Source organism: Accipiter gentilis, chromosome 23, assembly GCF_929443795.1.
Source record: "Accipiter gentilis chromosome 23, bAccGen1.1, whole genome shotgun sequence".
Taxonomy (NCBI): Eukaryota; Metazoa; Chordata; class Aves; order Accipitriformes; family Accipitridae; genus Astur; species Astur gentilis.
In genome coordinates, this window is record NC_064902.1 from 21,830,297 (window position 1) to 21,857,414 (window position 27,118).

General features: G+C 39.4%; 1 protein-coding gene across 5 annotated transcripts in view; it reads left to right on the forward strand.

Annotated features, from left to right (window-relative positions):
- Window positions 1–27,118, forward strand: part of LOC126049833 (contactin-6-like) — a 150,819-nt gene that overhangs the window by 64,331 nt on the left and 59,370 nt on the right. For 3 of the 5 annotated variants that reach the window (XM_049826878.1, XM_049826877.1, XM_049826879.1), the window contains 2 exons: window positions 2,051–2,226; window positions 18,351–18,446. In XM_049826878.1, coding sequence (XP_049682835.1) covers window positions 2,051–2,226; window positions 18,351–18,446 — 272 coding nt within the window. The remainder of the gene's footprint in view (window positions 1–2,050; window positions 2,227–18,350; window positions 18,447–27,118) is intronic. The other 2 variants (XM_049826880.1, XM_049826881.1) reach the window with 2 other exon arrangements.

The window sequence follows — 27,118 nt, forward strand, 5'->3', positions numbered from 1 at the left end:
TAATTCACTTTCTTCAGTGATGTAAACATTTTAATTAGGAAAAAGCCCACACCAGGAGATGAACCCCTGATCTATATGCAAAGTTTAATAATCATTGTACCACGGTGATTAGAATGATTATGGGGATACTGTGAAGAATTCATTTGCAGCAACTAAGCCAACAACTTTGCATTTGTTTTGAAAAACAATTATAGAGCTTAATTGGGAGCCATGTAATGATGACAGCAGTTATTTCAGTGATTGATTCCAAAGTTAAAGAGAACTGGCAAACTAAATACCAGAATATCCTATATTAGAAAATTGAAATGTTTAGACAGCATGTACCATATGAATATGGCAAAATCCTAACACTGATACAGACTACTGCTTCTTAGAGCAGCCTCACGGATGGGCACCAGCTAAGATTTTGCTCATCTTTGGAAAAAACCAAAACAAAACAAAACCCCAAAACCACCACCACCATCCCCAAAATACCCCCAAACAGCAGCAAAAACCTAGACCAACTAAAGCAAAACATAAAAAAGGAACAGAGCAGAGGTATGGAAAGATCAAAAATCAGCTGCGATTGGTAGGAAGAATTACTGATGGTCCACTGTTGCATCTAAATTTCTTAATGTTGATCAAGTCAGTGGCTGGCAGACCCAGGTAAATTATTTAATGTTACTAGAATTTGTTCACAGAATTCAATTGATTTCATATTTTAATCAGTCATTACTCATCTTTAAAAATAACAAGTGCCCACTTGAAAGGTCAGGATCCTCACTTCCTCTACATATTTGTCAAGATTTCCCTTGGAACAGAGAATTGCGTTTCACAGCACAGTTTGAAAATCTTCCTCCAAAAAAACAACTACCTGTGCAGTCTGATCGTGTAGAGGAAGGTCTGTGGGTGATGGAAGTATTGTGCTGTATATCCAGGTCAAATCTTCCAGGAATATAGTTACAGTGCAAGTTTGCTTCAATTTGTTAACTGGAAACTACGATCACTGTAAGCTCACCTCTGCAAATAACAAGAAACAGAAATTTTTTTATGCTGTGATCCTTCAGATAATCAACAAGGAGACAATTGCCCTTGTTTCAAGGACCACCATAAAGCCTTCTGCAAACCCAAAATGAGCCATTAGCAACTCTTTTGCAGTCTTTGCATCCTATGGAAGGGTAGGCATCACACCCACATAGGTCACCAGAAATGATACAGGCTGGAGAAATGGTTGTGGTGTAAAATTAGGAGAAGAAAAGATGTGGTTATGTAGTTTTAGGATTGCTAACAACCTAAAGTGTGGCATTAGCAAGCCCAAAGCTTGCAGGCATCAGTGACTGAGGTCCTTTATTCTTCCTTTGGACCTCACGTGGACAATAAAAATTCAACCCTTATGTGACTAATGGTAAAGCCACAAAATTTCCCTTCTTTAAAACATATAATATTTGTTTTCTTTGAAATATTAATTTGATTTTGACATTTGTAAATAGCTGTGTAATGTTGCAGACACAATCCATTTTCTACTTTGTGGACTAACAGGGACAAATCATGTTTTAAAATAGCAGCATTCTCATCATTAAATTATCAGGCTCAAATTTGCTGTGTAAAAAACTTCTCTCTCTGCTTTCATCTGTCCTCTGAAGTGTAATCCTTGCTGATCTATATCTCCAAATCATTTTTGTAACCAGATTTATGACATCATTTGCAAGGACTGTAAAGTACATTCAGGTACAATTTATATTATAAAAAATAAGGTAGCTGTAGTCAAGGTATATACCATACTCCCAATTGGATGGATAACTTAGTTTGTATGAATAAGTTATAATTACTTTTTGTAGACATTTGAATGAACATTGGTGACTAGCATAAAAGCAGTAAAGATTTTTCAAAGGACAGAATTACTGATATCATTAAGATTGATACAAGAAGCAGTCTTGTGTGAAAAATGATATAATTTTGTGATATTTAACTACATTTTTATCATTACAGGTATACTACAGCACACTATTTAAGATAAATATGAATAGGCTCTGTAAATTATAAGCATAATTTGATTTTTTTCCCCTCAAAGGTGGAAGCAAAATGGCACAGATATTGATCTTACCATGAGTTATCACTACAGGTTGGTTGGAGGCAGCTTGGCAATCAATAACCCACATAAAAAACAGGATATTGGAACATACCAGTGTTTGGCCACAAATTCATTTGGAACAATTCTGAGCAGGAAGGCAAAGCTTCAATTTGCATGTAAGTTGGGAAGATCATATTTATTAGAGCATTATTTCCCGATTAATTCTGCACATGAACTGTAATTTATTGGATAATTAAAGTATCATTGGTGATTCTGTTCAAAAGGTTTGGTTTACTTCAGCAGTGATTATTCTTAAAAATCGTTCCTAGTAAATATTAATAACAAAAACAGACATCTGATGGCTGCTAGCCCTCAGGAACAAGAATAACTTTCAGAAAATTGAAAGGTCAAGGAAGATAAGTGCAATTATTTTCACTTAATAAAGGCATTTCCACTTTGTAAGACAGTGCTTGCTTTGCTATATTGCAGGTAGTAACAATTGTGGTGGTGGGGGAAATGCTGCAAAAAGTTAGGCTTTCTATTTTCTATAGCATAATGAGGTCCCAGTTATAAAAACATTGTACCCCTAATTGCCACACTGATTTTTTTTTTTTTTTACATTAACAGAATAAGAAACACTCTTCTTCCTTACCCAGTGTGCAAAACAGTGAGCTATGCTCTGAAATGTTTGCTATTTCAGCTCAATTGGGTAGAGCACATACGCTGTCTTGAGAGAATTTAAAATTTATTTTAGGCTTGCTTCCCATTTCACTTCTTCACAACTTCACAATCTTTTTCACAACGTTTGTATGTGGTGACTGAATTCTGTTAATGCCCTGGGGGGGCAACACCACCACCAACAAAAAAATCCCCAGATACTACCTCCCTTCCTTTTTCTTCAGTATAAAGGTCTGTTGCTGGGAGAAAGCAATTGTTTTCAAACCTCATTAATAAAATATGTGTCTAAAGCCAACCTTGTGTCGCTATTTCAGAGACTAGCAAACGTATTAATTATTAATCTTGTTCCATTTCTCATAGCAAATCTCATGTCGCAGGGGTTATACAAAGGAGACATTAGAGGTCAGGATGGTTCAGAGACTCTCTTTTAGTAGAGCTGATCAAATGCTATATCGTTAGTATCTCATTTAATAATGTTCTACCCCAAATTTCTCAAAGAGCTTTTGATTCCCAAGAGCTGGTCAAATGGAAACAAAAAATTTGATTCATTATTTTCCCATTTTTTCTGAAACATTTTTGCAAGCCAGTCTTCCTATATGGGAAATTATTTCAAGATCTGGAGATGAAAATTGTTTAGTGACAGAACAAATCCCATTTTAGAAAGAAGCAAGAATAGACAGCCACCTTAAAATTGTCTATGGAATCTCTAATCCCCAAGGAACCAGGATAGGCCAGGAATGGAGCTGGGAAAAAACCTAAAGAAAAGGAATACCTTCAAAGACACAAAAGAGGTATAAAAAAAGGGGTGGGAAAAGAAAAAAGAGGAATATCTGTGAAAGAGAAAAGGCTCTGGTGATTGTTCAGCATATCATATTACTCAATGATTTCATCTTTTTCTGGAAAATTCTATCCCCGATTCAAATTCTTGGAACCACTTTGGTTTCCTGTTCATTGCTCTCCAAGCCCACAGGGAATCACACTGGCTTGGTGCATGAGCTCTTGGGGCCAGCTTTTCTGGCCAGTGCTCCTTCACGTAATATTTAATGGTGCTTCCTTCCGATGGTTTTCTATGTTTACTTTTATATATCACCATTTCATAACCATGTGTAGGACCCAAGCTTACTCTGGAAAATTGTCTTGGTTTAACTCTTTGCAAGGAGAAAGGTTTGGAGAAAGCTGAAAGAGTGAAAGAAGGGAAAGAAAGCTTATGGGGAAAAACCTCACTGGTAAGGAGGAGAGAGGGGAAAAGTCCTTTGTCAGGACACTGGTCCATGTTTGTCCCTACACTCACAAATGCATCCATGATAGTCCTCAGGGGAATGAAGGATGCTGGTTGGCACAGAATTGTCTCACCTTCAAGCTCTTGTTGGAAATGTAATCTTTTGGAAGTTTTCCCTGGTAGAAAAGAGAAATTGTACACCACAATGCACCATTTTCTTTACAAGACTGGGTTTAAGGATCTAAACATGGGTGTGCACCTTCCCACAGAGAGCAAGGTGGTTCTGCAGAGCCCTCATGCAATTCCCTCACTCCTGGTGCAGCTGCTGGCCAGGGGTCTGTGCTCAGATGTGCAAACCTGAAAGAAATCACATGTGATTTCTGGCCTGTCTGAGGGAAAGCATATCTCAGTGCCATGCAGCTGATGCCACTTAGCAACTAGAGGACCTGTTTGCCAAAAAATGGACTTCATTGATGGCATTAAGTATTTTCAGCTGTTAAACACCACTTCTTTAATATTCCATGCTGGTGAAGCATTCCCTCTGACATAATTGACTCACTAATAGCTTGAAGTCTCATGCCAATATACAACAATCAAAATGGGCTAAATGTCCAGCAGTTCCTTTACTTCAGCTTCATACCCCCCAAGACACTTCCCAAAGTTCCTGCGAGGAGAAGATCACAACAAAGTTGGGTCTCATTTGTCCACAGCAGCAAACCCACAGCTACCCATCCTGCTTTAATCCTCCAGTTCTTAACAGCAACCATATAATGGTAAATATATCCCATATTCAAGAAGCACACTACTTTTTCATTAGTGATGAGATGTTTACATCCTTTCCCATATGAAAGAGAGAGGACAGACAAATTGAAGGTTGTCATTTACATTGGCAAACACAAACATACAGGAAAATGCTTCAATTTAGTGGTATCGCTGTTAAACTGAGTTTTAACTTGTCTTACAATAGAAAAAAACCAGTACATGGAAAATGTTATAATGACCTGATGAGAACAGTGGAACAAATTACCTTGAAACAGTTATTTCACAGTTAACATTTTCTTATTTCTTATTTTCATGTTGCCATCCAATTTACTTTGTTTCAACCAATACTTCAGGCTATATCTTAAAATCCAGGCAGGCAGGCATGTTGATATTATGACACCTTCATTCAATACCTAACAAAATGGGACTCTTCCCTGAATCGAGCTGCCTGGCATATTATTGCAATCACCGTGATAAATAATTGAATCAAGCCTATTATCCAAGTAACAAGGTTTATGTGTATTTGTCTTTTTACTACAAGATAACTAACTCTGAGTTTGAGCTTAAATTAATGATACCTCTGGAAACCTATTGTACATCTCAAGTTAATGTGAAAAATGCTTTTTCCTCTGTTCAAGATAGTGAGCTCTCCAAGTAGCAAAATAAATGCGGTATGAGATTAGAAATATGTCTTCAGATTCAGCTGGAGTTTCATGCTTATCCTCTATTAAAAACAGAGCTGTCAAATGAAAGCTGCGGGAGGAATATTGTACAGAAGGAAGTGGCATAGATTATTAAAGCTACAAGCTGAAAATGAGAGACAGCATCAGTGAGAGAGAACAGAGCAAGAGCATATAAATGCATTAGTGGGATACATAGGATGGCAGTCCTACGTTATTCATACTTCCTGGCGAAGGTTTGTTTTGTCATAAATAAAGTTGAAAGCTCCCCATAAATCCTGTGCATCTCTTGCTACCCAGCAAGCAGTACATTTTGAAAAGCTAACCTGTGCTTTGCAAGAGCTGGAGCTGTTGATCTGGATCTTCCATCTGGTTAAAAAGCATTGGTGTCAGATCCCAGCTTGTGTAGCCTGTCGCAGACACAGGGGTCCTCGTGCAGACTGGAGTTTTGAGCTTTGCTCCCAAGTCATGACATGCCACCCGCATGATACTTCCCCCCTCCAAGTTCAGTATTGACATCCAACACAAGGTCACCAGTAACGCTTCAGCTCTACATAAAGGGAAGGTCAAAGACAACTCCATGGGGAGTTCATCTTTGTGAGCTATGCAAGAGAAGCAGCTTGACGAAAGAGATGGGGACATGGGAGGTTTTCCTTCAAGTTTTACACAACTCACTTTCCAAACCAAAATGAAGATGCTTGTGCACAAGCGTCCCAGATGTCCCAGGTTTTGCTTCTCCTGCATGCACATCAGAGCAGACACCACTGATGAAGCAGCTGCCCCGAGCCCAGCCACCAGCAGAGCCACCTCCTGAAGTCACCACAGAGCCCGACCAGGCACAAACACAGCGGCTATCACCTCTGAGCCAGAGACAGGGGGATCACAGTTGTGTTCAAACCTCACAAAAGAAAAGAGCATCCAGGTTTAAAGTAGTATTTTGATCATTAAAACTGGAGTTTCTCCTATTCTGTGGTGCCAAGATGCATTTATATGCATATTAATTTGATGTTTTGCAAAAATCTGTTTTTATTAATGAAGAACATCTAAACTGCATTTCATGCCTTAAAAGAGACAAACAAAAAACCTGTTACAGAGAACTGCTTAAATATGGCTTCAACCAGAACTCTATCCCACGGCACACAGGGGATTTGTTTTAATTATTTCATCAGTTTTAAGTAAAAGTAACTGTGCGCAAACAACTGGTCTTGAGGGAAATCCCCATAACTAGCTGCAGTAAAACAGCCTGTCCAGGCCTGTTACCAATTCTTTTAGTTCTCATACATGTCTATAACAGAGACATTAAGAGATATGTAAGAGAAACAAGAAGTGCAATTATACAAACTAGAAAATAAAGTACTCAACCATGAAAAAGAATCACGTGTGAACCTAATTCATAACTATTCAGGGCATAAACCCAGAAAATTCAGTATTAATTGAAAACATCTAGCTGCCTAGGGATCTTAAATTAGATTCTCAGTCAAATTGTCCTACCATCGCTGATAGACGGTCATGATGACTGCGGCTTTCTCAGACTTCAGGCTCCCATTATTAATCATGAATTCTGACAAACAATGACAACAATTTAAATTCATGAATAGGATTAGTCATTTTGTCCTGAACCACACCGGAGGGCACACAGTGGAGACATTAGACTATGTATTTAAAAGTTTTCCTCCATGCTACAGACCAAGGAAGGATTTTTCCCTGGCATTTTTGGGATGCAACCATATTCTCATGTTTTTCAAAGGGGTGCTTAGGGGTTTTGCTTGGTGCTTATTCTCAATACCATTTTTCTAAATATGCACATCCTCCCTCCTCTTGGCCAGTGACGTGTTCATAGCAGCACAGATGACAGTGATAGTGCTGCAGCACTTGGAATAAAATCTGCATCTCGCAAGTGCTCTCACATGATTTTTGTCAGATAGACAGAAGACAACACAGTTTTGCTGAAATAACAAATTAAAGAGGCAATAATTCCTCCTTGACAGAGTTTTTCCATTCTGAAACATAATAGTCCATCATTAGCATTTAACCGTTTCAGGGGAAATATATTAAAAGCAATCAAGTCCATTTAGTCTTTGCTATATCATGACAGTCTGAGCATTAGCAAAGCCCTGTTAAGAGTCACTGTCTGCAAGATGCTCAGCTAGCATGAAAGCCCACTTTTCATCTGATTACTTCATCATGTTATTTACCTTTGACTGCGCACAAATTACAGAAACATCACAAAGCAATACAGCACGCCTCAAAATGTCATAACCCTTTTTACTTGTAGTATATGCTTTGAAACAGAAAATGGAAAAATCAATACGCTTAGATCAGATAGTCTGAATTTGCAAAGTCTGGACATGCATGAATTTTACTCTAAATAGCACATACACTTCTGGATTGGTTGTATTGTGGTACTGTGTGTGTCCAGAAATCCCTCTGCAACAATTGTATTTGATTAAAAGGTGTGCTAGATGTTGTAACTACCACCTTGAGTAAAGCTCTCTGGGTCTTTAAACTGATTGTTAATTCATCACTGCATGCGAGGGCTGGCATACTGATCAGGCTGTCTAGCAGCTTATATTGCAAGAATGAACACTGCAACATCTTTCTTTTTCAAAAGGAGGTATATGCTTCTCAATGTAGCATTCAGTAGGTACTCAGGGATGGCCAACTGATAACTGAAGAGCAAACAGGAGGAAGTGCTCAGCTTTCCAGTAGCAGAAGCAGGTCACCAGCAAACTTTCATCCCCCAAAGTTTTACTTCATTTACTACGTTCCCTTAGCCTCTATAGGGACACTTCAGGTAAAGTCATAGAGTCGCCTCTATTCACATCATTCTATAACCTACAAATGCTAAGTAATGCATTAAGCCTACCTCTCTGTTTTGAAAGTGCTTTCCTATATATATAATGCAGAAACATATCTCAACTTGCAGATATGTGGAGAATCAGATATAAACCAGTGTCCTTTCCAGGCTCTGCACAGCCCTCCTGATGATCTTGGCAACACCTCACAATCTGCATCTTCCCGTGAGCAGGTGAGAAAAAAAAAAATGTAACCTGCAGTAGCAACACTCCCTGCAGATCAACCCTGTCTGGAGGATGGAAATACTACTGTCATCTCTCCTTATGTCACTAAATAGGCTTGTAGCTCAAAATTGCTTTTTGGATTTTTAACCACAGTTAAATAATCCAATATAACTACAGTAGCAGTACCTACCTCTCCCTGTGTATGCATAGGTGGAGTGCAAGCTTCTGAATAAAACAATTTACAGTAAAAAGACCAAGAATTCAGTTTATTACTTAGAAATAAAGCCCATATTTTGTCAAAATTCTGCCTGGAGTAAAAAGGAATGGAACTTTCATTTATCAGTTCTGATTGCTATGGACACCGTGCCAAAGCTCCAGCACTCTCTTACAGCAGCTCCCCATGGTGGGAGTCTACATCAAGGTCTTTGCTTAATGGATGCTTTCCATGGAGCAGACCCAGCAGCCTCAGGCATATTTTCTTTCTTCCCTCTTCTTCACAATGTTCCGCCCCAAAATTAGGGAAAACATGGTGAGAACCTGATATGCATTACTGCACGGGGTCTGTACAATGCTCTAGCCACTCTGAAGCGGAGCAGTGTTTCCTTCAAGGCTACTTTGAGCAGAATATTTGCAGAAAACTAACTATAAACAACGCTGCTTTCTCACTCAAAGACCAAAAATACTGCAAGACCTCACTATGTTGAGCTCATCTTCTGTATCTCTGTTGAGCTTTCCAGTATTTACTTCTTTGCAGAAATCTGTGCACACACAGGCTCTCACAGGCTTAAGGAAAAGCAGGAGGCATCAACCACTATCCAGCAGTGATGAAGCAGGAAGCCTGGAAGGTTTTCACCTGCTTGCTGACAGGACAAGGCAGGGTGATAATAGTGTTTCTATTTTAAAGCTCTGCTACTACAAGAATAGGATTATGCAAATATCCAGACATTCCTGAAGACAGAAAGAACAGCCTGGAATCTTAAACCCAGAAGATATGGTTATGTCTACATAATGAAGGGGTTTTTGCTTTCTCCGTCATTCCCTAAAGGTTTGAGTCTGTGTTCTCAGAGCCCACCTAATGTCCTTCGACACCAAATGCAGTCATGACCTCCTCTCTCTTGTTAAACACATGAACTGGAGCTGAGGGTAGCAACATTCCCCTTTTCTTTAATGTCATAGCAGACCAAGCAGCATCAGAAACCCAAGCTGCATTTTTTTCTCTCTCAAATGGTTTTAAACATCTCTCTCAGAGTACTTACCACCATGTTCAAGGCTGTGCTGTATCAGGACACTTTGTTAAAGCTGTCTTATTCCATTAGGTTAGTTGCTTAAACTTTTATAATAAAAGAAGGTTCTCACTCCTCTCGTACAGGAATTCTTTATCTGTGAAATGGAAACATACATTACAGAGATGTTGTAAGGAGCAGTACAGGCAGTGAGCTAGTCAGATAAAGTAGTAATAGGGAATGTATAAGTATTTGAAGATTATCTTTTAGTTATATATTACTTACTATTCTGCAGTTCCTATAAAAGTGTTTATCCTAAATCAACCCATTGCAAGTTGTATTGGAAAAGCAATACATGTGATTGAGATATAGTAGGTAACAAAGCATCTACAGGTCCCAGAGCTGCTAGATTCTGATTGATAAAATTTAATATTTTTGAAGGATAAAACCAGTATTTGCAGCCTGGGTGATTTTCTTTTTATCTGCTCTACTTTCATTGCAGACAATACGACTTAGATTCCAATAAATTATGAAATAAAATATCCATAATGTCCACATGAGCTTCTTCATTCTTTGGTGTGACAAAAAAGAAGTTACAGGTGAGGGATTGCAAGGGGAAAAAAATACTGAATTAAATTCTGTGGAACAAATGTCTGGCTTTTTTTTGAATAAAAATAATGAAATTAATTGATTAGTTATTTTTGCAGTGAAGGTTGATCCTGTCTGAAACAAAGCTTTTAAGGTACAAGATAAACTTCTCTATTCCATAGCTTATGTTGAAGAAGGAGAAACAGTGCATGCCATTGGTACTTTGCACAGTGCAAAGGAGTAAGGCCACAGGCATAGCTTTTCTCAACAGGCAAACCGTTATCTGGTACGGAGAATGCACTGAGCTGTAAATATTCATTTCTAAATGCTACTGACAGAACAACTAATAATGAATATTACACCTGAAATCCCACTTAGAAGATTCACATTCAAAAATCCTTTACATCAATCACTCAGGTAAATCTTGAAATTCCCATTGGAAGGAAGTCTGATGGCTTTGCAGCTGGAATGAGAGAGATAAAGCACTAGTGTCTGGGGAAAACCCAAGGCAATTCTGCAAGAAGTAATTCCGTGCTGGATCAAGATCTCCAAAGGGCTGGGCAGGAATTTGGGAAGGTCCAAAATATGCATGGACATGCTTGTTACGCACTTTCAGCAGTGTATGAGACCCCTCTCTTCCTTGCCATTTTTTTATTTTACATATTACAAGCACAGTTTATCATCTTGTTGGTAGAAGCACTATAAACATAAATTGATAGCCTGAAGCAGGACTGTGGGGTGTTTAATGTGAGGTACCCAGCAGGACCCTGGGCATGGAGGCAGAAGGGGATCTACCAGGAAACCAGGTCTCTGTGGGAGCAGGGGGAAATATAAATGAAAGAAGCTGGTTGGGGATAAGAGTTAAATAAAGTTAACCCCTGCCAAGAGGTAGTTTGACACAAGGGGCCAGGGCCACCTCCAGCATAAGTCAGTCAAATCGGTGTAGTTCTGGCAGGGATAAATCTGGCCCATGAGATTTAGACTGAGGAGAGAAATCTGTTTTTAAGAGCATTCCAATCTGGAGAAAACTCATGCAGACGGCAAAGTGACTCTGTGATGACAGGTGACAAATGAACTCTGCCGTGACAAGTGAGAAAACTGTTCAGGAATATAAAATATTAAAAATATATTTCTTACGTTCTCTTCCCTTTGAGAGGGTCAGATCCTCAGATATGCCTCTGGCCTGCAGATGGGGTTTAGAGTAAGAGCCCTAAGGCTGCATCAACACTTACTGCTCGGTGCAAGTCCTGTGTTCGGTTCAGAAGAGAGCTTTAATATTTTATGCTGCTAACTCTGTAAAAGGGGAAAAAATAACACAAAACAGATGTAGACCAGCACTATGACTTCACGGCATGTTTCTTCGCACTGGGTTTCTTGGTGCATGAACAAAAATCAAGTCAGCTAAGGATTTTTTTTTTCCCCTCACTCTCCCTGTTTAATTTAATTGTGACCTTCCATTTTTTCCTCTAGAGAAGCTTGATATTACTTTGTAAAGGGCATTTTCACTCTTTAATTGAAAAAGACAATCAGGCTGTGGCAGAAATCATTGTTCCCCACCTTGAAAATTAGTGCCTGGCTTGGCTATTCATACCATTTAAGCTGAAGACCTGGGGCCCGTGTGCATCCTAATGTGTAAATTACAGGTCCTCTCCCCTTAGAAGCTCCAAAGCAATTTAACTAAATAAAGGAGCCCTGATGAAGGTCCTTGGTTGATTATGCAGCTTTGGAGAAGGACAAGAGCCAGCAATTGTGCTTCTCCCCTCTCGGTTTGACAGAGAGGAGTGGGGCTTTGGGGCAAGAGCGGCAGCCCTTCTTCAGGGGGGAAAGGAGAGGGCAACTTTCTTTTAACCAGTGTGGGATGCAGTGTTCACCTTATGTGGAAAACTAGAACAAAAGTGGGAATTGCAGTTGAATTTTAACCTGTCCTGGTGAAAGGAGACACTCAAGTGTTACCCAGGCTCATCCTGGCTGAAGAAGCTTCAAGTCCTACAGAACCTGTGACATTAGAAGACTCACAAAGTGGAGGCTCACACATACTTCAAATGGGGAAGGAACAGAAGAACCCAGGAGGTGCTTAGTGGAAAATGCAAGTATTTGAAAATCAGGAAATGGGAAACGCTAAGCAGCTTTCAGACACCTTAATTAGAGATAAGACAGCTCTTAATCTCAGAATTAAATTCATAGAAAATCAATTAGAACATTTAAAAAAATGAGATTAGATGGTAACAGGAAAATATTAATGTATTGACACTATTATCAAGACAAAGGAACTGTCAGAGGGTTTAGCATGTCTACTACAGTTTTGAAAGCTGAAAAAAGTTTACTTTCCAGTCAAAGTTTAGGAAATGAGATTATCCATTCCTTTAGGAGATACCTGGAGAAAGAAGGATATTTTCATAATACACCTTATCGGTAACCAAGCTGCAAGAGGTTGGTACTAGTCTCCTAGGTGATTCAGTACAACAATACTGAGAAGCAAGAGACGTGGCTAGATGCACATGACGTCTTCTGGAATGGTCTGAGCAGATGATCACAACCTTCTGGCAATAGGCACAAGTCTGTATCTAAAAGTGGTTTAGCCCAAAAGTTGGGGACTTCTCGTACATAAAAAACCCAAAAAAACCAACCCCCAAATCTGGCCAAGTATGGGACCTCCCAGAATCTGAGATAATTTAAAAGATCCAGTAAGTTCCAGTTTTTCTATCTGCAGTTATAACAGACCCGATTCCTCTGAATTAGGCATTGAATTCAGACCCATGCTTACCACTGGGCCCCCTAATTCATTACAGTTACAGGCAAGTGGAGGTAACTAATTGTCAGCTCATAACACAGGTGTTAGAAACACTTATAGCAAGTCATAACAATGAGCTTCTTTTAAAAACTGCTGAGGTTGTAATTTTTATCCCGTTTCCCTGTGAGAGAATTTCTATTGTGATACATCACATCCAGTAACACTGATCATATTGCAATATATCATGGCCAATAAGAGAAACAGAAGAAACTGGAACAGATGTGATATATCACAATTTGACACAGCCTCATGGAAACATGAAAAATTTTATTGATTTGTCCTCAGGAGCATAGCTAATTTGTAAAGTGCTCTTACTACTAATGCCTTAACATTCATTGCACATTTCAATAACAAGTAATTACAAATATAATATTTGGGATTATGTAATGACAAAACATTTATAAAAAAATCAAAACTTCAAGAAAGCATGAAATTACATTAATTCAGATGAACTGTTAGTAATTATGCAAGGTGATAAATTGGACTTTCTCTAATTGTCTGTAACAATTTCATATATTAAAATACCCCAGTTTCCTTGTTTGCTATTCAGTAATACAGAGCCTTCCTATGCTTGTTCTTAAAATGGACTGGTTTGGAAGTGCTACATCTATCCCTGAGCAGTTTAAGGTATTTCAAACACATGATTGGGAGGCTGAAATGAATGAGGTGCTACTTGTGATTAGGTTTTTGTTCCTAGACATATTTAAGAAGAGGTTCCCTAATCCCAGGAAAACTGACCATGTCATCATACATTCTGTTGTGCAAGTTAAAATCTACCACTCTAACACTTGTAAGGCAGTTTTGTATTAAAAAAACCCAAACCACCCAGATATGTAAGTAATAGTGGTGGTGGTGGTAGAGAAATTAGAAGAGAGATATTCATGATACTGTCAGCAATTATGTTAGTGCTGAGCTTTAAAACACTACAGAAAAAATACTGTGTGGTTGAACCTATTAATTAGCCTCTTAATTAATACAAGTACTTTAGCAGGAAATATTTGTGTTTATCGGTTACAATTCATTTCTATCTCCATAGATCACCACCTCAGGTAAACTCCTCACCCACCATTGTGGGTTTGCTTGCCTTCTCTCAACAGCAGCTCTGAACTCAGTAAAGCTATGCCAATGGTCATCCTCATCCAAAACTGCTATTCTTCTCAACTGTTTTTATTGTAATTGAATATCTATATCAAAGATTTGCAGGCCATATCCTTTGCTGTCATAAATCAGCATAACTTCCTCAACCCCAGTGGGGTACTATTGACTTATACCAGCTGAAAAAAGCTCTGGTCCATTCCTTCTGTCCAGTCATATCTGGTAAGGAGCTGAAAGCCTCCTTCACCTCAAGTATTCCCACTTCCATCAGAGAAAGCCCTGTCATTCTCCAATTCAGTTTCCGCAAAATGCCATATGTTTTGTTTGTTCCTAGCACATACCTTTCTTGCTTAGATCTGTAAATGTCCCCAGCTGAAGATGATGACTTCTTGCCACACACAGCTGAGTCCATATATTTCCACTCTTCACTGTGAAGAATCACTTGTTCATCTGAGCATTTTGCTTAGCCTACATGACCTCATTATCACATCCAACTGATTAATTGTGCTATACCAATAGTAATCTGCCAACATGCAGAGTGCTGGAAAAAAGTTAGCATTTTGTTAAAACTCGCAGCTGAGAGAGCAATGCAGTGTGAGGGAACTTGTTGTTCATAAAGTGAGATAAATACAGACAAAGAATGGAAGGAATTGTGTAGGAACTAGGTGATAATTTATTTATAGATCTCTGCAGAAACACTGAAGCTAGCAAATATACCATCTGTTAAATAGTCATACTATTCCTAAGTGCATATTAGCAATCTAAATGTGTGCCAAACACCTGATCTTAGTGATCTTACTTGATACTCTTCTTGACAAGCAACATTATGCTTTATTAGATTATGTCATGTTATGTTATAAAGCTATGCTAGGTAACAGTAACTGGGAGAAGAGAGTGGTTGTGCTTTGTTGGTGTAAATGCCCGCTCTGGGCAAAGAGAAGTGGTTTTGAGAAGTGGTAAGGTTTTCAGAATGACAAGAGCAAAGTAGAATATCTATGTTTACATTCTTCTTCAGGTTATTTTTTTTAATATATATATTTAACACATTTTAGATTGCAATGAATCGTTGAAAATACACACAACCCCATAGGGGGGAAAACGGATGTAAAAAACTTTTGGGCAAAAAGATTGCTTCCAGCAAAAAGAAACACTATTTCTGATGGTCCACCTCTTCCTTCTCTTTATCACCCTGGGCTACATAACAAAGATAGACAATTTTATAACTCATTATTGAATCCCATCTGAATGAGGTGTCATAATATTTCATAGAAGATGCTGCCTGCCTGGAGAAAGGGTCCAATAAAGATGATGACAGAAGTAAGACTGACTCCCCTGTTGAGTTATTTTTACTCATTTCACTTTGTTTCTCTTTCAGAGTTTTCTTTTTCATATGCAATGATTCTTTATTAGAGAGAAGCACTGAATAAATTCACGTTGTACAATTATATACCAAAATCAACTTCAGATAGAAAAAAAAAGATCCTTCCTGTTTAGGCCTACTAAATTTGGGGGATGGGGGTTTGTAAATATGCAGTGTGATGGAGACCTCAGAGTCAAGCACTGGAATGGACTGTATAAAGAAAACATCTTTCCCTAGAGATCTTTGAAAATGGGTTAAATAAGTGTCTTGTTAGGAAGGACGTAACATGCTTGTACCTGTCATGGGCCAGACAAATAGATTAAATGACCATATCTACTTTTTTTTTTTTACACCTGTGATTCACTAGTAAGCATAATGGGATGAAAATATCCTCTCCAGCACACTAGGAAAAGCTGAGCTGCTTTGTATAACCAAACTATAAACATGCTATGAAAGAGCTCAGACTCCTGCATGCAGATTTTGATACTCAAGGCTAAAAAGCATAGATTGAAAAGGTAAAGTCAAGTGTTTCACCACATATAATCAAAAGTAGTCCTGTTAATTATAAAATAGTGGATCCCATAAGAGATCTAGTTCTACTGCTTTTTTGTTAAGTCAGGGATACTTGTCATGGTTTTAACGGAGAAACACAGACAGGTGATACAGTTCCTAGAATAAGAGTAAAAATGATACCATGACATATCCTGTCATTAAACTAAGAGTTGCTACTAGCAACTTATTTCCTTCCAAAATCTATTCCAATTTCAGAGTAAAGTATTACATAGTTAATTCTCAATTGTCATGAAAACCTTTTGTTACCACTGCACTGTGCTTTTTCTCCCTCTCATAGCAAATGAAATTTTGTTCTCAGCAAAAAAATAAGCCTGATTTACCATAGTGGAAAGCATTGGAAACACCTAGTTAGACTACATATATTTTCCATGCTCCCCAAGAGTTTTGATTATTTTTTTTTTTAAAAAAACTCCATTTTCATGGAGAAACTGCACAATCTGCATTGTATTAGCAGCTCAAGAAAAGCAGCAGGAAAGGGAAATGTGACCATTTTTGTTGCTAGTGCCCGAATCCTAAAAGAGCTGAACGTTTTGCACCTTTCCAATCTTTTTTTCTATTTAACATAATAAGTAGGAAAATTCAAGGTTGTTTTTTTTTTCCTCCATACAAAGCTGGCCCCTTCTCCCAGAGCACAAAGCTTCAGGCCAGCCAACCCAAGCAAATCCCCATCTAATGTCTTGAAGTTGTCCCAGGGGCCACTTTTCCATACAAATATTTTGTGCTGGCTTTTTCCTTCTCAGAAAACACTTAACCCACAAGAAAGAAAAGAAAAAATATAAAGATGATAAATTTTCTCAGACTGAATTTTCAAAACAGGTAAATAAAAATTTTTTTTCCAGTTAGTATTACAGGATGGAATAAAAATAAAATACTTTTTCTCCAGCCTTTGTCTTTTTTTGTTCCCCCCGGACTACCCAAACTGCAAGGCAGAGATCTAGCCAGCAAGCAATTAAAAGAACATCAGAGTTTAAAACACTTTCCCAGTATATTGACAGATACCATCTATTGTGGCTATGACAGTGCAAGGAGGTGCTACAGCTGCCTAATTCAATTCAGTCACCTCTGAGTAGACACTATCTTCATAGGAGACCAATATACAGGAGATGAAGAGGAGGAAAAGAAAAATTAACTGTGTGAAGTTCAATAAGGGGGAGAAAATTGATATATTGACATAAATAGCTGAGCCTGTACAGGTAGTAATCATTAGTGCTTTGACCAACGAGAACTGTTTCTCTCTATTGAACTCTGAATCAGGTAGTTGTTCAGCTGATGAAAAATGGAACAATTGTTTGAAACAAGAATCTGCAGCAAGGTAAATAAATAAGCTTAAGGCAAGCAGTATATGACACTATGGTATAAAGAGTTTTAGGGGGAAGGTGATATTCTTTATTATATTAAAACATCTTTTGGATGTATTTCAAGCAATCATTTCCCAAAGTACTCTGACAAAAGTAGTAAGTCTTCTCATTAGTATGAGAACATGATCAAAAAGTAAATAATCATTTTTTAAATGACATCTATTTTGTCATGCTTTGTAATTGAATTAAAGGCAACAAGACTGATAGTACTTCCACATCTCAGTGAAATGCAAGAAAGCAGAGGAGACAGAGGGTGGTGTTAGATTCAGTAAAAAAATAAAAATTAATAGTCATAAAACTCACCTATGGGAGATAGACATGGACATGTTTATACAGGAGATCTCCCTAAACCATCACATGATTTCCTACTCAAAGTATCTTTTCTCCCCTTTAAAACCAGCGTTAAAGTTTGTTTAAGTCAACTAAATATAACCACTTACTGCAACCAGCTTTAGGACAGAACAGACTCATTAAGAATACAACATACTTTTATCATCATTTAAACACACGCTCTGTGGGAGTCCTGATGATGTTTAATTATCACTTGTATATATAGAAGAGCACACCTGCTTTTTACTTCTAGTAAAAAGGAAACAACGCAAAATGTTTTTTTTCCTACTCATGTAGATTAAGAGTCTAATAAGTTACAAAAACGCTGCTAAAAGAAGTCATGAAGTAATACAGTAGCTTTGCAATTAGGAATTGTGAATACAAACTCACAGGGTTAGAGTATAACTGCTTTATGGACAGGTGTCTTATGATTACCAAAGGACTAGTTACTAGGCTGGACAAGCTATTTTTCCATACAGTATATCAATTCACATACTGAGATTATATTATGCTATTGAATATATGAACATGTTCTTGAGTTACATAAACATTGCATAGCTTGGAATACAGTTAGAAATAAATCTGACAGATAACTGGGTCTTGTTTTCTCCTTCTCTCTCAAGATCTTGAAAATTTTGAAACGAAAACAAGAAGCACAGTGTCAGTCAGAGAAGGACAAGGAGTGGTTCTGCTCTGTGGCCCTCCACCACATTACGGAGGTACGATAAATAACTCTATGTTATGTGCAGCCTAAACATCGACTGCTACAGCTCAGGAGAAGTAGCCTAATGCAGTTCCCTGCCTGATTAGCACTGGAATTTATTTGTGCATGAAGCGTACGTGTTTACAACAACTCTGGATTTCATTTCTTTAAAAGACAGTGGGATTTGCACTTCTTAGGAGGGGTCTTTTTTATTAATCTATGGTTACTTGAGGAACTAGCTCTTTAGGTGTGACACAAGCAAAGAAAACATGAAGGTCTAAAAGACTGTCTCCTGACATAACTGGTTATCTCAGCTCCTTCACCCATATCAAATGGCAGAAGAGCAGCCATCAGCAATTCTTTCTACATTAGAACCACTTCAGGTCTGAACAGAATGACTATTTTGCCTTCCAGTGCTTGCTACTTCAATGCTATAATTTGAATCCTGTGTTTTACATATTAGATTTGTCATGAAAATCTGTCATCTGTTCTTGAACACCTGATTTTCTCCTTCCTGATAATCATAAAAGTCATAGAAAATTTAGATTGGAAGGGACTTCTGGAGACAAACTCCCTGATTAAAGGAGGTCTGATTAGATCAGGTTGCTTGATAATTTTCAATGCTTCAGGTAGAGAATGAAAAGGAGTTTTCTGGGGAATTGATTTGGGGGTGCCTTGCATCTGTTGCCATTGCCTACTACTGCTTCTTAACCATTAAGGCTGGTTTTGAGGTCTTCCTTCCTGGATGAGGTGAAGTCCAGGTGAGATGCCATGAACCAATTTAGGACAATGTTTCAGACTTTTCATAAGAAAACCCTAAGTATGGGATGCAATTTTCCTTTCCCCCTTTTTATAGGTGTGTTACCACCTCCAACATCAGCATTTACAGAGCAATACACAGGCTTGAACATGTACGTACACTGCTGTTGTCTTTTTTTCTTAACACTTTTTGTACCTACCAGAAGCAAAAAGCTCAAATCATCTTTTGAGATTTATTCCCTCCCCCCTGCAACACTGACTCTTGCAACTTTTGAGCTATATACATTCACAAATCTCCTCCAGAGTATAAGAACCCAGATCAAAACTGCTTAAGATCTTTTGAAGTCTGGACTAAGAACTATGGTTTCCTAACATAACTAGCTGAAGATGATTGGAAGTATTACACTGGAAAAGAAAGTGCATATTAATAAAGGGGAAATATCAATAGCATAGTTACCAAATTGACTTGTTCTAGACTGAAAGAATCAGTTCTTGGACAACTTGTGTCCTGCTTTTGGCAGGAGTGACCACACATCCACAGAAGCTGCAGTTTTCTGTGTGCTAGCACCAATATCCTGCCCTCAGCAATGTTTCCTCAATTCTTCTTAAAGAAACAGAGTTATAAGACAAATTCCCACGAGAAGGTAAATAGTGATCTATAAAGAGGATGCAGTATATCAGAGATGTAGAGAAACCCATCAATCAATTTAAAGCCCCAAGTCTTGAACAGAGAGGAAATGTCAGTTCACTTAGTGTTTACAGCCATATGAAAGAAGTATATAATCAAGGAGATGAAGTGAAACCTGGTCCTTAAGGGCAGAAAAGGCTTGAAAGGGTTCCTGAAATGTATCAATGGGACAGACAGAAAGACAACACATCCATCCTTGTGTCAGTAAGCTATATATTTTCCTCTTGCTGTAGGGTAAAATTATGATTTGACAAATAGGAATGAGTAGAAGAAAACATTCAGAACAAATAAATAGTTAACAAGTGAATTCACCCCAGATTAATTGAACTGACAAAATGGTCTCCATGAACAAAGCCTTTGCCACAGTGTTTCTTAAGCTGGAGATGCGAGCTGTTGACCAATAGGCCTGAAAAACACATTATCTGAAATAACAAGTCTCTAGACAACAGAAACAGAGTTCTTTTGTCATCCATAAACACTGTATTTATGATCCAAAAATTATATACCATGGGGATGAAGTACATGGTGTGGACTATGATAAGTTGTATACTATCGCAGGATACTTAGTAGTTTTATTAAAAGAATTGTATATTTAGTGCTTTTAATTAAAACCCTTGCCTCTGACTCACAATGCCTACAGGAGAAAAGACTACTAGCCTTGTGTACAGCTTCCATTACAAGTGTTCTGTACAGTACTTTAAATGTGACAGGAATTAGTTAGATATCAAGGAATTTGGAAAATGTACCATACCAACAGGAAAAGAGTTGCCTTTCCAATAATGTTAACATGAGTAAGACAATACAAGCTGTATAATGTGTCCTATACAGTAGGAAATAAAATTGCTCTTAGAATTTCCTATCCAATTTAGTAGATACAGCCTATAAGCAATGCAGACTTTTTGCCAGTATGAGCATTTACAGGGAAATCAAGGTTAACTGTTTGGGTAGAAAACACTGACAGTGCTCTTGGAAAGAAGTTATCCATGTCATTAAAAGACACCCAAGGGAGCCAGAGCAGATGGATACAGCCCTTCAGGCACTCTTTCCTATAGACCAGCTGCTTCTTTCCCCAGGATGAGTCACATAAGACCTGGCCCTACCCATAGATTACATAGAGGGAAGAGGAACATGGTTGTGATGGTTACTGACTGTTTTCCTTTGACTTGAAGGAAGACAGAAAACCTCTGTACAGCAGTTGTTCAAAGCAGCTGTCATTAATATAGTTATTTTGGAATAGGATGCACTTAGTAAGGCCTCCTGCCAACCTAGAAAGCCTGTATCTGCTTCTTCGAACAAGAGAAGAGACAGAAGAGCAAGAACCTAAGAAAACAAAGAGGTTTTATTAATTGAAGTTTCTTCCCACATAACATCAATATGTAGGAACAGGTACATAGAATGAGAGCTCAAGAAATATTTCTATTATCTATGGTATCTAGAGAAGGGTTTCACTTTGCCTTCTGCCTCTCACTACAGAGACCAACACATTGCCAAGCTTATCTAGCCCTATACCATGAACAGTCTCATGTTAAACTTTCTGCTAGGTTCACAGAAAAGCAACCTCTGCAGATATCATTATACCACTCAGCTGTTTACCATATGCCAACAAGTACTTTTCCACATTCAAAACTATTTAAAACATTTAAAGCTTAAATTTAACTAAACTTAGTTTTCTGATATACTTGATAAATGCTTCTTAACTGAAACTGCACTGATAACCTATTTCTCTTGTATAAGAAAAATAAGCAATTTCACTCCAATAAGGAATCAAGAATATATTAGGCAGCTATATGATAAAACTAAGAAAAAAGTACAGAAGGGTTGCTTCAACAGCTTTAGACCTTAAATTAACTCTCAGAGAACAAAACCCTTACAGAGTTGTGTTAAAGTTAGACTAAAAAATTTAACACTAAAAGAGAACCTACCCTACACTGCTATGAATAAACATTAGCATTTTCAGTAAAGATCAAAAACAAGAACAAAAGGAAAAAGACCCACCTTTTAAAGGCATAGTTTGCATCTTAGCTCAATCAAGACATTAAAAATTTGCTATACTTAATGAACAAAAACAACAAACTGCAATTAACTGCCTTTTTTCTTTTAAAAAAAAAAACAACAAAGAAACAAAAAAAAAAAAACCCCAACAGCAAACCTGCCCTATACCACCCAACCCTGCTTAAAACCCTTCTTTCCTCAGCTAACCCCTCCTTGCCTATTTATGCACCAGCTGCTCTCCAGCCTCAGCTGTTGTTATTTATGAGGCTCATTAACACATCTTATAAAGTTCAGCATGTGACTTTCCTCTGCTTGTTAGTGGGACTCTGGAGTGCAGAGGTGGGGAGGTAAGCTGTGCTGCTTTCTCTGAGAAGTGTCTCTTCTCTATCTAAAGTTCTTCAGGTCAGCTGTTTTTTCCCCCCCATGTAATCAGCATGCAATATTCTTTTATTATCAAAAAATAGTCCTTTATATAGAGCTAGGAGGTAGAGAACAGCATGTAGGGAGCAGGAAGGGAGTCTGAAGAAGCCTTCATTTCTATAGCTATATATGAGCTTGACCTGACTATGATTAAGAAGCTGCTGCCTAAATGGTAATACTTAGCACAAGACTGTGGAGTGGAGTGTTATTCATTTATTTTCCTAGAAGTGAAGTTTGATATAAGGCCTGTTTCCTTCAAGCTGGCTCCCTGCAGAGCTTTAAGGAAGTTGCTAATCTTGTTAGGAGCAGCAGGATCACTCATGTATTTGCATTTACTTGTGTACAAGAGCTGCCAGGGTTTGAAGCTGGGATGCTGAGTCTGAAGGCTTTTCTCTAGGCTGACTTTACTACGCTAAGGCTACATTAAAAAACCCAAAATGCTCTTAAGGAAGTAGGAGCCCCGTGGACCTGCTTAGTGGGGGAATATGCCAAACCCTCAGCCAGCAGAAGGGTGGGGAAGGAGGTGCATGTGGATGCAGAGGGTAGGAAACTGTGTGGAGGGGGTGGGATGAGACAGGCAGTGCTGCTGTATGTAAAAGGGTATTTGACTTCTGCCCTGGGTTGTTTCTGCATTTTATATTAAACAGTCTCCTTGATAAAATGCATAATCTTAAAGTGAGGGTTTGAAGTGTATCTCCCTTTATAAAGCTGAGTGCCTTAGTCATGGATTTAGAGTCCCTTTCTCTCTGCTCCTATTTCTCAATGCTCCTATGAATCTTTAATCCTTTCCTGCCAGCTCTGGCAGGAGGGGGAGAGTCTCTTCCCTGAGACCAGCCTGTAGCTGTTCTCCTGCAGAATGAGCAGTATTGATTTGAATTTGCTTGGGCTGAAGAAAGCACTGAAATGTTATATTCCCTAGACTAGTATATCAGGAGTGATTATCAGCTGCTCTTCTTTCCCAGCTGTGCTCTGAAAGAAAGTGCTGACAGCTGACAGGCACAGGCAATGCTCTCCGGTCTGGCCAAGCTCAGGACTTGCCCACCAGGCAGGGCTTGCCTGGAGTTAACCTACTTCTGGGTGCTCTCTGGGATGAGAAGGGACACTGACACTACACAGTCACCTGCCTTGGATTAAAAAAAAAAAAAACACCAAACAAACAACAAAACAAAACCCACCAAAACAAACCCTAGGATTGCAGCACTAATAAAATAGCTCATGCTCTGGCATATGCATAATGAAGTCTACATTGCTGTAATTATCCCTCCACTGACATGCAGCCCCTTTGAAGTAAAAGGCTGTTCTCTGCTCTCCACGGCATCTTCTCACAGAGTCAATAGCAGCTTTGGGATCACTGTCTTTTGAGAACAAATACCATATTCCAGTGCTCAAGTATGTTAATTTGGGCTGAGACCACTAAGCTGTAGATGTGAAAAGGAGTGGTACTGTGATATTTATGCCACAGCTAGATGGAATTAAAAAAATTAATTACCTGAAGGTGATTAATGTTTTCAAAGCTTGTCTTAAGAAACACCTTGACACATAGGTTGAGGGTAGAAATTATGTGATAATATATTCTTATTAGTTTTTGTGAACTAAGTCCTCAAACTTTCATAGTGCTCTGAATTCTATATTGCCATTATTTTTAGGTCCAGATATCAGAGGGATTCTTTCTGGCTATAAAGCTCTATAAAGTTAGCAGATTTTTTTGTAACCTGGGGTTAAATCATAGTTTCTCTCTGTCTTTGGAACAAGATCAACTTTTACTGTAAGCAATTTCCTTCAAAAGTATGAGGAAAAACCCCCCATGATCTGGGACCAAATTCTGCTGCTTTGGTCCATATCTAAAGCACCACTGAGTAAGGACTAGTCCAAAATTACTCCAGCTTGCTTCTCACCACACACAGTGGCACCCTGTGATCAGTGAACATCTCTGGAAGGGCTCCCTTTCCCAGCCTCCTCTCTCCTTTATGTCCCACTATGTAGTTTTACCTCACGTTTATTTTTCTAAAACATCACATGTTAACAAAAGTGAAAAGAGCAATAAGAAAATTGGGCTAATTCACCTGGTAAAGAAAAGGCTCTGTTTCCTTGCTTCAGGCATGTTGATTCATCTTCAACATCATACAAAAAGTGGTTACTCCAGAGGGAAAGTGACAGCCAAACAGGCCTAAGGACAAAAATAGGGGGGAAAAAGCCCACAAAAATATCTGGTGCTGATAATGGCTAAGACCTGTTGGTTTGGGTTTGTGTGGTGGTGGTTTTGGTAGCGGGGGAGTGGACCGCAGGGCCGGCTCCTGTGAGGAGCTGGTGGAAGCTCCCCCGGCTCCAAGCCGAGCCCCTCAGTGACAGCGGTAACACCTGTGGGAGAACAGATTTCAGAAGGGGAACCGGTAGTGAGTAGGGGATTGGGATGTGAGAGGAACCCCTCGGCGATTACCGAGATCAGTGAGGAAGGAGGCCGAGGGTGGATGCCCCCGCGGCGAGGCGGCAGGCTGTCCCCCCCCCAGCCCGTGGAGGGGAGCGGAGGCCGCCCAAGATGGCCGCGGCTCTGTGGTAAAGCCCGCGCTGGAGCAGTCGGTGACTGAAGACCGGCCCGCGGAAAGGCCCCCCGCCAGGGCAGTCTGTGAGGAACTGTCAGCCACGCTGGAGAAGCTGGTGAAGGGCTGTCTCCCGTGGAGGACCCCACGGCGGAGCCGGGGACAAGTGAGGAGTTCTCCCCCCCCCCGAGGAGGAAGGAGCGGCAGAGAGCAGGTCTGACGGACGGACCCGACCCCGTCCCCTGCGCCGCCGGCGGGAGGAGGCGGAGAGAACCGAGAGCGGGAGGGCCGGGGGAAGGTGTTCTCCGGTTGGGTTTTACTTCCCAATATCCTTGGTTTGGTTTGGCTGGTAGTAAATGAAATGGATTCTGCTTCTTCCCCAAGCTGACCCTGTCTTTTGCCCGTGACCACAAGTGAGGAGCGATCCCTCCTTGTCTCGACCCACGAGCCTGCCTTTATATTTTCTCCTCATCTCACCATGGCCAGGAGTGAGTGGCTGCGTGGTGCCTTGTTACCGGCTGGGCTGAAACCACCACACCTGTGTAAGACTTTTTTGTTCTGAAGCCCTTTCACAGAGGTCTCTGAAATTCAATAATTCTGAGACTGCCACGGGTATGTTGAAGTGTGATCCCAACCACTATCTGTGTTAGAAATCCTGTGGTTAAGTGGAAAACAAAAAAAACCTCCTAAAAAATAGTTTTAACTTTATTTGTTTTTCCATAAAATAGCTGGCAGCAGCAATTTTCAAGTTCATTTAAGCTAGATTTCATTAGCAGGTTACTATCTTTTTATAATTTCTCTTCTATGCCTCTGCTACCTTCTGTTCAACATTACCTTCACCAGATTCTTCCCAGCTGCTGATTTACTCATGCAAATGAATGTAACCCTAAAAGTGATAGCGTGGGCCTTTTGCTCTTTTCTTTTGCCCTTTCAATGAGTCTGCTACATGTGTGATCTATTCAAAGTGATCCGCAATGGAAATGTTTAAGTAATGGTAGCTTCTTTTATAATGCAACGTTAGATTTTCTAGCCTATTGCATGTGTTGATATTGTCACTTTCTAAGAAAAGATATTGTGTAAGGGAGTAGACTGCTGGTATTATGCCTTAGAAGAGAAAAAAAAGTTTGATTTCCAAAGTTTGATTCCTTTCTCTTGAGATTTTGTTCAACTCCCACTGAAGTCAATTAAAATTAGGGTTTCTGCAGAGTTTAGTGGAACTGAATTAGGCTCTAGGCAAGTATGGCCTGCGGATTGGTGATGATGACCCTGCAGTTAGAAGAGTGGTAGTGTTTATATCCCTTATACTGGGGGGAAAAAGGATTTGAATATGAAAAGGAGGGGCCTTCACTTGTTCCTAGTTAAGGGGAAGATTCATCAATAGGCCCTAAGGCAATGGTGGAGTACAGACAGGGCGAGAGTAACAGAAACTTCGGAAGATGAAGTCAACGGGAACCCCCTGAGAACTGAAATCAGGACAGGCAAGGACTGGCTCTCTTTTACTGATTAATTAATTTGCAGATTGACCTCATGAAGAACGTCTGTGTAGCATAAAGTTGGTTTTCGCAGAGTTTTATTAGGATTCGTATACTCTATCCTACACAGAGAACCTAACCGCATCACCAGGTCCTACAGCAGGAATCTGTGTTTTGATTGCATGCCATAAGATGGTTTGAAGGACCTTCGTGGGCATCCATGTGGTGGTGCCCTGTTAGAGTGGGTCACTCTTTCTTCAGCCCTGTAATTGCCAGCACTGGAACTGGACTTTGGCAAGGGAACCTCCAAACTCCTTTTTCCCATTACCTCACTTCTTAAATTACCTCCAGTTTCTCAATTAGATACTCTTCTGTCATGGAAGTCTGGGCATCCAGCTATCAGGTTCAACCACTCGGAGAGGTTTTGTTGCACACAAGCCCGTATGTGCCTTTGTATAGGTCTGTGTGAGGAGGAAAGCAAATGTTCCAGCTGTCCTGAAAGGCACATCAGGGCACCAGCCCTCAGGTGTTCTTGTGAAATCTAAGGAGCTTGCACATCTGACTTCCACAGAACTCCCAAGTTTAAAACATACCGTTTAATTGGACATAGATTAAAGTATTCACTTTACAATCCCTAACTTGCAGGTTAAAGAACTTCAAAAAATGAGTTGAAACCAGTGTTTTGCCCACACCAGTCACTTTGGTCTGTTTGTCCAGCCAGTCGGTAGTCATCAAACTTCGTGCCTGAGACAGGAAACATAGTCTGTTTCTAGTATGTCTCTGGAAGATGTATCAGGTCATGGCTATGTCACTTCTATCT